This window comes from Phyllobates terribilis, unplaced genomic scaffold (genome assembly GCF_046119375.1).
Source record: "Phyllobates terribilis strain yellow unplaced genomic scaffold, ASM4611937v1 Scaffold_7__3_contigs__length_470593459, whole genome shotgun sequence".
Taxonomy (NCBI): Eukaryota; Metazoa; Chordata; class Amphibia; order Anura; family Dendrobatidae; genus Phyllobates; species Phyllobates terribilis.
In genome coordinates, this window is record NW_027362767.1 from 362,168,601 (window position 1) to 362,181,426 (window position 12,826).

The 12,826-nt window shown below is 43.6% G+C and overlaps 1 protein-coding gene across 1 annotated transcript in view; it reads right to left on the reverse strand.

Moving 5' to 3' along the window:
- STK26 (serine/threonine kinase 26) overlaps nucleotides 1-12,826 on the reverse strand; it is an 80,916-nt gene that overhangs the window by 25,547 nt on the left and 42,543 nt on the right. The window contains exon 2 of the mRNA XM_073641333.1: nucleotides 10,586-10,816. Coding sequence (XP_073497434.1) covers nucleotides 10,586-10,816 — 231 coding nt within the window. The remainder of the gene's footprint in view (nucleotides 1-10,585; nucleotides 10,817-12,826) is intronic.

Here is a 12,826-nt window from a genome sequence, read left to right on the forward strand (position 1 = left end):
TGAAGGGGTCTTGCTAGCTGGCTCCTTTCATTAACAAACCAAGACATACGTATATATGGGCCTGACATACAAACCGTGCAGCTGCATCACAGACGGCAAATCAGGCAGATCATGAAGTGCTTTGTTAGTTTAGCTGTTTTTATGAAAAAACAGATAACCCCTATAAGAGTGAAATCCAGAGGTGGAAATCACAACTACAGTCAGCAAGTTCTGCGACCCCTGCACAGATGCTTCTGTGATCGGCCACATGGACTTTGCAGGGTCTCTGAGGCTTCTGTGAGATCTGCACTAATGTAACACGGATGTGAAAGTTATTTTGCATATTTTCTAAACTACAGAATAAGCTCTAGCTCTCCAGCATCCCTTGTGAACACCCATATGATTGGCTTCTACACGTTTTAGGTGCACTGTGTGTGGGGACCCCTACACTTTGTTGGTCACTAAATATCGCCAATAGCACTCAAACTATAGGACCAGCGGCTGCAAAGTGTCAAACTCTTTGGCACCATCTCATTCAGGATCTAAAAAGGTCTACAACAAGTTAATTCTTCTCGTCTAATCCACACCCATAGTATATTGGCACCGGCCATTACAAGTCTGTAAAGACATTTTTCTGTAGGTTTTGGATCTGAAGAATTTACTGGATCGTCAAACACTGTGCAAATATTATACACTCTTATCCCCCCAAGCCGATGCGCCATATATTATATTTAATAACTTCTTCATATTCTTCAGTCATAAAACCATGTGTGTCAACTAAGTGACTCCTGGGAGCAAGAAATGGTAACATCTGAATTTTGGGGACCATATTTAGAGTGAATGAGGATATTTTTTGTTTTATTTTGCATCCATCGCATTAACAGGGACCATATTATTGCCAAGGATAATTTTGTAATTTCTGAACAGAGGTCGCAACAAATGGCACCACGAGCTCAACAGGTTTCATTACATTTACACAAACTAAAGTGCCAACGTGACATTCAGAACACAGCAAACTTAAGTGATTGAAAAAAGAAAAAGCACTTATTGAGAAATACATTAAGGATATGTTCCCACATTGAGTTTTTGCTGTGTTTTTATGCAAGTTTTAAGCTGCGTTTTACAGTCCCAGCAAAAGCTATGAAAACTGCATCGATTCATCTTCCAGTGTTTTTTCACCCATAGAAAGCAATGAGTAAGTGCAAAAATGCAGCAGAAATTTAGCAAAAAAAAAAAAAGGTATCGGGTGTTGCTGCGTTTTTAGTGAAAAAAAGCAGGTACAGCTGGACGTGAAACATTTATTTGTGATTTTCCCAAGTTTAAACCAAAATGTCTTGGTGTCATCACCTGAGATGACAGTTAGGATTAGTACAGTTCAATTAAATTAGTGATGTGTGTAAAGTAAACATTGTCTGACCAAGGTGTGAAATTGAACAATACCTGACCAACTCAAGGGCTGACCAAAGTGTGACCGTAAACATTGTCCTACAAACTCAGTGCACTGCCAATGTCTTAGGTAAACTATTCCCGACCAATTCAACTCCCCCCTACTGTTACATTTGTAATTATGTATTTTTTCATGAACTCCTGTGAACTTTTTTGTTCAGAATAGTCACTATTTTTTCAGACAATCTTTTTTCACTAAATAATTTGAGAAAGTTGTTTTTTGCCCGAAAATGGTTTAATGGTTTCATATATGTCTTGCACTGGTGGCCTTACACCTTGCATTGTTCATGCTTCTATGGTGGAAGCAAAGCTAAACTTTGAGAACCTGAAAAACGCATCAAAAAATGCAGAAATCCTGCTTTTTGTAAGCAGCTTTTTTACTGCCAAGAGAGCAGGTTTTTTGCCTAAAGAAAAAAAAAGCAAAAACGCAACATCTGAACAAAGCCTTAACAAGACTTTATATATGGCAGTGACATGAACTGAGTACAAATGAACTCTTTCTGCAATTGTCTGTCAGACAGGCAAAAAATTGTAGCAAAAATGGATACCTTGAGAAAAAAAAACAACTACCGTATATTCCGGCGTATAAGACGACTTTTGAAGACTGAAAAATCTTCTGTCTAGTCTGGGGTCGTCTTATACGCCGGTAATGCTTTTGAACTTTCAGAAATTGACATGCGGGGATACTCTGGGGGTGTTAATAAGCTGCCGTGGCCGTATCCCTGCCATGGCGGAGTTAATATAAGGTGGAGGGAGTTAAAATACGGCGGCGGTAGGTCCAGACAGTCAGCGCTTCTGTGCTGAAACTGACACATCGCTGCGTATTCCCAGCTCCGGACACAGCGCAGGGCTTCTGTGCCGACAGCTTTCACTTGTCACAGAAGCGCTGCGCTGTGTCCGGAGCAGGGAAGTTCGCATCGCTTCTGTGACAATATATGAAAAGCCGGCAATTCAGCAGCGGCATAAGCCGGCACCCGACAATTTAGAATAGAAAGAATAGAGCTTCACACATAGATTAGATAGATAGAAACATGTCAGTCACATATATATGAAGTACAGTGATAGTGTTGGTTACTGTACTTGTCATCTAGTGTTAAAATAAAGGATTTATTTTAAAAAAAATTGGCGTGGGGTTCCCCTTAATTTTAGGCTCTAGCGGAGGTTAAGCAGACGGCTGGGGCAGATGTTTGAAGCCTGGGAAGGGGGTAATACCCACGGAGCTTCCCAGGCTACTAATATCAGCCCCCAGCTGAATACCTAGCCTTTACTAGCTATTAAAATGGGGGACCCCCCCAAAAAAATGACGTGGGGTCCCCCCTAATTTAATAGCTAGCAAAGGCTAGGCAGACAGCTGGGGGCTGATATTAATAGCCCAGGAAGGGAGCCATGAATATTGGCCCCCTCCCAGGCTAGAAACACCAGCCGTCAGCCGCCCCAGAAATGGCGCATCCATAGGATGCGCCAATTCTGGCACTTAGCCTCGCTCTTCCACGCTGCCCTGGTGCGGTGGCAGGGGGTAATAGGGTTGGGGTTGATGTCAGCTTATAATGCCAGCTGACATCAAGCCCAGGTTAGTAATGGAGAGGCGTCTATAAGACACCCCCATTACTAACCCCATAGTAAAAGTTAAAAAAAACACAAACACCCAGAATAAAGTCCTTTAATTGAAATAAAGACACAATTCTTTATTGTTCTAAATTAAACCATACTTACCATCACGCCCATTCCAGCTGAAGCCAACGATCTCCTGCAATAAAAGAAAAATAATAAACCAACCTCATCCTTACCTTTCCATGGTTCCCACGACAGCTTCAGCTCTGCTACATCGAGATGACAGGCTGGACCGCAGCAGAACACTGCCATCCAGCCTGTCATCCCGCAGACACTGAGAAGCGCAGGCATGCTTGCGCTCTGCAGTGTCTGGCTGTGACGGCATCCAGATGAGCCGACAATGAACTCAGCTCACCTCCTGGACGTCCGTCACTGACAGCGTGGGAAACTTCTACTGCGCATGCGGGGAGCAGGAGAATTTTCCCACGCTGTCAGTGACGTGCATGAGGTGAGCCGAGTTCATTGGACATGATCTCGGCTCATCTGGATGCCGTCACAGTCAGACACTGAGGAGCACAAGCATGCCTACGCTTCTCAGTGTCTGCCGCATGGCAAGCTGAACGGCAGCGTTCTGCTGCGGTGCAGCCTGTCATGTGAATGTAGCAGAGCTGGACCGGTCCTGGGAACCATGGAAAGGTAAGGATGATGTTGCTTTATTATTTTACTTTTATTGCAGGAGATCGTTGGCTTCAGCTGGAATGGGCGTGATGGTAAGTATGGTTTAATTTAGAACATTAAAAAATTGTGTCTTTATTTCAATTAAAGGACTTTTTTCTGGGTGTTGTGTTTTTTTTAAATACTTTACTAGAAATTCATGGTGGTCATGTCTAATATTGGCGTGACCCCATGAATTTCGGGCTTAGGGCCAGCTGATAATGCCAAGCTGGCCCTAACCCCTTTATTACCCAGTGAGCCACCGCACCAGGGCCCTGGATGAGTTGGGTACAGCGCCAGAAGATGGCGCTTCTATGAAGGCGCCATTTTCCGGGGTGGCTGCGGACTGCAATTTGCAGCGGGGGGGGGGGGCCAGAAAGCTTGGGCCTCCCTGCGCTGCGGATTCCAGCCCCCAGCTGCCTAGTTGTACCTGGCTGGACACAAAAATAGGGCGAAGCCCCACGTCTTTTTTTTTAAATTATTTCATGAAATAATTTAAAAAAAAAGGGCTTCCCTATATTGTTGTGTCCGGCCAGGTACAAATAGGCAGCTGGTGGTTGGGGGCAGCCCGTTCCTGCCTGCTGTACCTGGCTGGACACAAAAATATGGCGAAGCCCACGTCAACATTTTTGGGAAAAATTAATTACAAAATTAATAATAATTTAGGGACTGCATCTTTATTAACCCCTCAATTGTCATTTAGTGTTAAAATAAAGGATTTTTTAAAAAGAAAATTGGCGTGGGATCCACCATCATTATAGTCTCTAGCGGAGGTTAAGCAGACGGCTGGGGCAGATGTTTGAAGTCTGGGAAGGGGGTAATACCCACGGAGCTTCCCAGGCTACTAATATCAGCCCCCAGCTGAATACCTAGCCTTTACTAGCTATTAGAATGGGGGACCCCCCCAAAAAATGACGTGGGGTCCCCCCTATTTTAATATGTTTATGAGTGACAGTTTTCCTGCTATATACCTGCATGTCATAAGAATTTAAATTAAAAAAGGACCATGTTAAATTCAAATCTGTTTTTTTTTAATTTTTACCGGTGTTTGGTATGCGTTGGAAAAGGGGTAGTCTTATACGGTGAATATATCCTAAACTCTATATTTTAACAGGAAAGTAGGGGGGTCGTCTTATACACCAGGTCGTCTTATACGCCGGAATATACGGTAAATGTTCTTTTGACGTTTGTTCACACAGCAGCTCACATCTTCGCCGGGCACCGAGTTCTAGTTCTATGGAGATTCAGATGAGAGACACATTGGCGTCTCACAGCCCGTCTACAGACCGCAAGGCCTGGACTGACCGCCTTCTCCTGACCCAAACTCTCGGCCTCTTGGGTCAGGAGTCCGGCACTCTGCCTCGGCACTGCGGTCCGTATATAGACAAACACGGATGTTTACATTAATCCCAAGACCCTATTACTATAGTCTATAGAATAGAAAGTGTTTGTTACATAGAAAACTAATTACATACCATAAACAGACTAATACTGGGAGCTAGAGAACACAGACCGCGCACAGGAAGGGATAGGATCTCTCACCGTTCACTTTGATATTTCAACAAACCAAAGACAGGTTTTGTAAGGAACGGGACAATATTTGGGCATAAAAAACAAATGTGTAATTTTCAACAGGAAGAGGAGTTAGTGGAGGAGAGATGACACTCTGATGGCCATAAGTGATCCTCTGGAGTTATAATGGAGAGAGAAGCAGCTTACTCAGTGTTACAATTCAGGTGATAAAGATAATCAGAAGAATCAATATCACGTAACAAAGTGGCTGCTCATAGGAAGCGGCTCCTCGCTCCGCTAACAAGGCAGGGGGAATTTCCAGTTAGGCCAGACAGCTGTATTGTGGGGGCATTTTGGCATCTGTATTACAGTCACAAGCCCCATCTGTTTGAGTCTACTGACCCCAGAGATTCAATGAACCCATTTTAGAAACCAGGACTTGCAGCCATAATACAGATGCTAAAATGTGCCAGCATTATGTATGCTGGAATGAGACTGTACACCCAATACGATTGGGAGCAATTCGGGTAATAAAGTGGTGGGAAATGCTATGTTACCTCCTGCCACAGTTCACACAATAAAAGGTGAACGTTTACAGCGCTTGCATGTTTTAAATGGGAAACATTAAAATAAACTTTAAAAGTAAAAAAAGTTAGCCGCTTGGTCTGAGATCTGAATTTGTTAAAATAGGTTTTCCAACTTGATATATTTTGAATACAAGTATGATATAAAAAACTGCACATACTCTGCTACTGATCCCCCGCCGGTCTCCTTTTCCAGCAATGTCAGTGTGGAACAGCTGCAGCCAATCAGTGACTGGCTGCAGTGGTCACAGAGACAAGGCTAGTGGAGGAGAGTGGCTGGGGACCCTCTCAATGGTATAGAGGAGCAGTGAGATCAATAGAGGAGTATATGTGATGTGGGTTTAGCACTCTCAAACCATGTATTACAGGGGTCTCAAACACGCGGCCTGCAGGCACCATAGACCCCGTAACCATCGCGGCCCTGTCCAGCAGCCACCATCAGCGCTGTAGTGCAGTGTATTGCCGAGCAGAGACCGGCTCTCTGCACAGCAATACCAATGCCAGCCGACTGGCCTATCAGAGGCCAGCGGCGTTTGACGTCACGGCCATGCGCAGATGTCAGCTGGCATTGGTATTGCTGTGCAGAGAGCCGGTACCTGTGCGCAGTATACGGGGAGGAGACCAGGATGGGGCACATGTCTGCAATATGGGGACCTGGATGGAGCATTACTACAAGATAGGGACCAGCATGGGACATTGCCACAAGATGAGGACCAGTTCAAAAGGTGTATAGAAAAAAAAATGGTATCACTAAAAATGTCACTTTGTCCTGCAAATAATGCAGCCCCCCAAATTAAATGTTTTTCTGAGTGCGGCCCATATACCCAGCTGAGTTTGAGACCCTTGATGTATTAAATGAGATGAAACCATTTAAAGTCAGAGTTTGGGGTCCAAACTAATTCTGCAGTCTGGTCTGGATCCTAATAAAAATGCCATTTATTGAATACCCCTTTAAGTGGCTAAAACAGCTGATGGTAATAGAAGTGTGCAAGCACTTTGATTATAAAGCACAGGAGACCAGTTAACCCGAGACCCCCGTTATCAGCTCTGGGATAGTGGGCCTCATGAACTAAATGGCACCAGATGGAAATGCTGATGCCTGGATTACACAATCTGAGATAAACTGTAGCATTTGTGCTGCACAATCACAACACACCACCACAGCAGAGCATCCTTTCATGGGGTATCACAGAACGATCTCGCACAAATCAACTTACACAAAGTCATTAACCCCTTAAGCCCTGCGGGTGGTTTGCACGTTAATGACTGGGCCAATTTTTACAATTCTGACCACTGTCACTTTATGAGGTAATTACTCTGGAACGCTTCAACGGATCCCCCTGATTCTGAGATTGTTTTTTCGTGACATATTGTACTTCATGATTGTGGAAAAATTTCTTCGATATCACTTGCGTTTATTTGTGAAAAAAACGGAAATTTGGCGAAAATTTTGAAAATTTGGCAATTTTCAAAATTTGAATTTTTAAGCCCTGAAATCAGAGCGATATGTCACACAAAAGAGTTAATAAATAACATTTCCCACATGTCTACTTTACATCAGCACAATTTTGGAACCAAAATTTTTTTTTGTTAGGGAGCTATAAGGGTTAAAAGTTGACCAGCGATTTCTCATTTTTCCAACAAAATTTACAAAACCATTTTTTTTAGGGACCACATCACATTTGAAGTCACTTGGAGAGGTCTTTATGACAGAAAATACCCAAAAGTGACACCATTCTAAAAACTGCACCCCTCAAGGTGCTCAAAACCACATTCAAGAACTTTATTAACCCTTCAGGTGCTTCACAGGAATTTTTTGAATGTGGAAGAAAAAAATGAACATTTAACTTTTTTCACAAAAATGTTACTTTAGACCCAATTTTTTTTTATTTTCGCAGGGGTAACAAGAAAAAATGGACCCCAAAATTTGTTGTGCAATTTCCCCTGGGCACGCAGATACCCAATATTTGGGGAAAAAACACTGTTTGGGAGCACGGCAGGGCTCGGAAGGGAAGGAGCGCCATTTGACTTTTTGATTGTAAAATTTGCTTGAATAATTAGCGGACGCCATGTTGTGTTTGGAGAGCCCCTGTGTGCCCAAACTTTGGAGCTCCCCCACAAGTGACCCCATTTTGGAAACTAGACCCCCCAAGGCACCTTTATAGATGCATAGTGAGCACTTGGAACCCCCAGGTGCTTCACAAATTGATTCATAAAAATGAAAAAGTGTTTTTTTTTTTCACTTTTTCATTTTTACGAATCAATTTGTGAAGCACCTGGGGGTTCCAAGTGCTCACTATGCATCTAGAAAGGTGCCTTGGGGGGTCTAGCTTCCAAAATGGGGTCACTTGTGGGGGAGCTCCAAAGTTTGGGCACAGAGGGGCTCTCCAAACGCAACATGGCGTCCGCTAACAATTTGAGCCGATTTTCCATTCGTTAGCGGACACCATGTCGCGTTTGGAGAGCCCGTGATGTGCCTAAACAGTGGAGCTCCCCCACAAGTGTCCCCATTTTGGAAACTATACCCCTCAAGGATTTTATTAAGGTGTATAGTGAACATTTTGAACCCAGAGGTACGGCACAGAATTTGTTTACATTAGGTCATCATATTGAATAAGTTGTCATTAGTCTTGAGCGCAAGTGCTCGCTACTTGAGTTTGCATCGGGTACTCAGGTATGCACCATGTACAGCGTGTGCTCGAGTGACATGCTCGAGTCCCTGCTCCGCATGTTTCACGGTTATTAGACACCCAAAAAAAAACATGCGGGGATCGCTCGTGCATGGCAGGCAATCCCCGTAAAGTTTTTTGGCCGCGAAGCATATGGGGCAGAGACTCGAGCATGTCACTCAAATACCCACGATACTCAATGCATACCAGAGCACCCGATGCAAACTCAAGTAGCGAGCACTTGCTCTCAACACTAGTCGCCATATCGTCATCTTTTTTCTTACTTTTGAAAAAAATCCCAACCCTAGCACAACCCTAGCCCCAGCACAACCCTAGCCCCAGCACAACCCTAGCCCCAGCACAACCCTAGCCCCAGCACAACCCTAGCCCCAGCACAACCCTAGCCCCAGCACAACCCTAGCCCCAGCACAACCCTAGCCCCAGCACAACCCTAGCCCCAGCACAACCCTAGCCCCAGCACAACCCTAGCCCCAGCACAACCCTAGCCCCAGCACAACCCTAGCCCCAGCACAACCCTAGCCCCAGCACAACCCTAGCCCCAGCACAACCCTAGCCCCAGCACAACCCTAGCCCCAGCACAACCCTAGCCCCAGCACAACCCTAGCCCCAGCACAACCCTAGCCCCAAACCCAATCCTAACCCAAGAGTTTATTTTTGACGCTGTTCCTTGTGCGGTATAAGTGATTAGAAGACTTTATTCTTCGGGTCGGTGTGATTACAGCAATGCCAGAATCATATGGGGTTTTTATGATTGACAGCTGTCACACACTAAAAGACGCATTTTTTGTAAAATCTAGTTTTTGCATCGCCATATTTTGAGAGCTATAATTTTTCCAGATTTTGGCAGACAGTCATGTGACGGCTCGTTTTTTGCGGGATGACTTGACGTTATTGGTACCATTTTCAGGCACGTGACATTTTTTGATCGCTTTCCATTCCGATTTTTGGGAGGCAGAATAAACAAAAACCAACAATTCAGGAATTTTTTTTTTTTTTTTTTAATTCTGTTCCGCGTGTGGTAAAATTGATGAGGTATCTATTCTTCGGGTCAGTACGTTTACAGCGGTACCACATTTGTATCATTTTTCTATGTTTTGGCGCTTATACACAATAAAAGCTATTTTCTAGAAAAAAATATTTTTTAGCATCGCTTTATTCTGAGAGCTATAACTTTTTTATTTTTCGGCTGATGGAGCTGTATGGTGGCTTGTTTTTTGCGGGACAAGATGACGTTTTCAGCGGTATCATTTTTATTTATATGCGTCTTTTTGATCGCGTGTTATTCCACTTTTTGTTTGGCGGTATGGTGATAAAGCATTGTTTTTTGCTTCGTTTTTTTTTTTTTTTTTTTACCGTGTTCACTGAAGGGGTTAACTAGTGGGACAGTTTTATAGGTCAGGTTGTTCCGGACGCGGTGATACCAAATATGTGTACTTTTATTGTTTTTTATAATAATATTTATTGATGGGTACATTATATTTTTATTTTTGGTGGATTATTTTTTTTATATTTTTGCAATTTTTTTTTTTATTTTTTCTTCCACTTTCACACAGTTTATACACTTTATTACTTTGTCCCACTCTGGGACTTTCACTTTTTTTTCTCTGATCGCCTGCATGGCACAGGAATGCAGCACCATCCCTATGCCATGCAAGCTGTCAGAAATGCACAGTGTGAAGATTGCTTGGAGATGCACTGCGCATGTCCAAGCAATCTTCCTGCTGTCTGGTGACCCGGATGTTGTCATGACGACATCGGGTCGTCATGGCAACACCCGGGAAGCCTTTGCAGACTGTGCTGGAAGCCGGAAGAGGAGGTGAGTATCGGCGATCACCTCCCCTTGCCCCCGCAATGCCGCGATCGACTTCGATCGCAGCAGCGCGGGGGTTAATGTGCTGGGAGCGGTGCAGGACCACTCCCTGCACATAGTACCGGGTGTCAGCTGTGACAATCAGCTGACACCCGGCGGCGATCGCGCCCACACAGCCTGTGTGCGCGCGCGATCGCCATGACGTACTAATACGGGTCTGGCTCTTAAGTCCCAGGGCACAGACGCGTATTAGTACGGCAAATGTTGTTAAGGGGTTAATAAAAAACCCAAAAAGTTACCTTCAAATAAGATCCATAGTACTTTGTCACATAGGGGCTGTCGCACTGGCTGAGAACTGTTATTTCTTGCTGTATGTCTTCTATTTCATCCTCCGCTTCTTCCAGGTCAATGATTTTAATAGCAACCACATGTTGAGTCCGGTTATCAATGCCTTTAAAAACTTCTCCAAAGGAGCCCTTTCCAATACGTTCTAGTTTTGTGAATAATTCTTCTGGATCAGCCCGATGGTTCTAAGAAAAAAAAAAAAAGAAGAAAAACTAAGTCATCTCATACGGTAGGTAATGATTTGTTTGATGCAGACAGCACATGTGTTACCAGTACAAGATGGCAGTGTAGCACACGCTCCTAGTTATAAGCCATTCAGCATTTACAGGTACTGCTCAGAAGAAGCTGTGTACAGGGGGAAGAACACCATGTTTGTCGTATAGCCTGTATTTCTCACCAGTATTCCCCTCTGTAGACTCCAACTTGCAGTTTTCTCTGAACTTGTGGGTAAAAGCTATCTGGTGTCTCCCGTACAAAGCACACAGACATGCAGAATTCCCACTCTCCTGTCTGTCTAGTCTCAGAATAAAAAGGCAGCTTTATCTGATCCCTTACATTTCTGAAAACAACTGACTACTCAAGTCAGAAGAAGAAAGACAGTTTATACATTTCTTTTGGCGGCTGCAGGTGAAAAACCCGTCTGACTGCAGCTTCTCTCAGCTGAGGGGATGCCGGGAACATCAGCATGGTGATCGAATTGGGAAAAAGGGGTAGACTTTAATAAAAATCTTTGAGTAAAGAACATTTTGGGAAACACTTGCACTCCTCCTTGTTGGACTCTATAGCCATGATCATAAACCACTGCAATTCCAATTTACTTCAATGGAGAGGTAGCAATGCCTGCTTTTATTTCCGTCAGTAAGTTGCAGACGTCAAGGGAAAGGCAACACAGGCAACCTCCTGAATTGTATGGGGAGTGCGATGACATGGAAGTCAGTAGACCCCAATTCACTGAAAGTGTCCGAAAACTCAAAAGTAGGAATAAAAATAAACAACAAAAAAAACCTCACCACACCACATACTTAGAGGAGAAGCAGAAATAAAACCGTAAAAACTGGCCACTTTGGACCTGGTGATAAGTTTAGGTACTCCATGGAAAACCTATTTTTCAGACACAAACTTTTTACCAAATCAGTGGGTTTGATCGCTCAAATGACCAGTGAGAAGAGTGCTGCTCGGGAGGCAGAGTGCACTGCTCTCACCTGAGCAAGAACTCAAAGCGGAGTATGGATGCAATAAACATGCATATGCTTTCTATTAAATCCGTACTGTTCTGTTCGCTCAGGCAGAAGATATGTGCTCGCGCCTCTACAGCAACGCACTTCTGTGGTCTTTTGAGCGATCAGTGGGGATCTTGAGACATGGATCTCCACTGATCAAGTTTAAAAAAAAAAAAAAAAAAAAACTTTAAAGGTTTAATGATTCTTTAAGGGGCCGGTTTAACAAACTAATCAGTTTAAACATTCTAGAAATGCCATTACTTTTTTGATTGGTGGGACACCCATCCCCCTACCAACCCTAGGTAAGAAGATACTACTTATTTTTCCCTACATGTGGACCTGCAGCCATCTTGTCACTAGAATGCGGTCAAGTCTGTGTTCCCTGCATAACTGGGTGGCTGGGGGCCAGTGTGCAGGGTATAAGGGGCCACAGTACTATATCAGTCCTGTGCGCCATTCATGCTCCACAAAAACATTTTTAAAGGTCATGTTCACAAGTTCAGTATGTGTAAGCCAAAATCAGGAGAGGAAGAATTAGAGGAAAAGTATAATAGAAACACGTCACCACTTCTGTATTTATCACCCACTCCTGGTTTTGGCTTACAAATACTGATGTAAAAAACTGACCATATGAACGTGGCCTAACAAAATGCTTCCACCACAGAGGCAAAAATCAAGAAATTAATCTGCACAGGGCTGTGAACCTATTCCAATTACAAGGCTGGACTTACACTTCGGAAATGTAGAAAAGAGTATGTTCTGCTGATGTATCCGATATCACTGCTATAATGAACTAATCTGATCATTTACTCCTCCTGGGAAAAACATTATAAAACAAAAAACAAAGAAACGACACAGATACCGATGAAACCTGATAAAGGAGATGGTATGGAGTACGTAATACTACAGATTAATAGCTTTGAGACTTCCTCCAAAGCCGACATTTGACCACAATAACAAAACAACACTATTTAA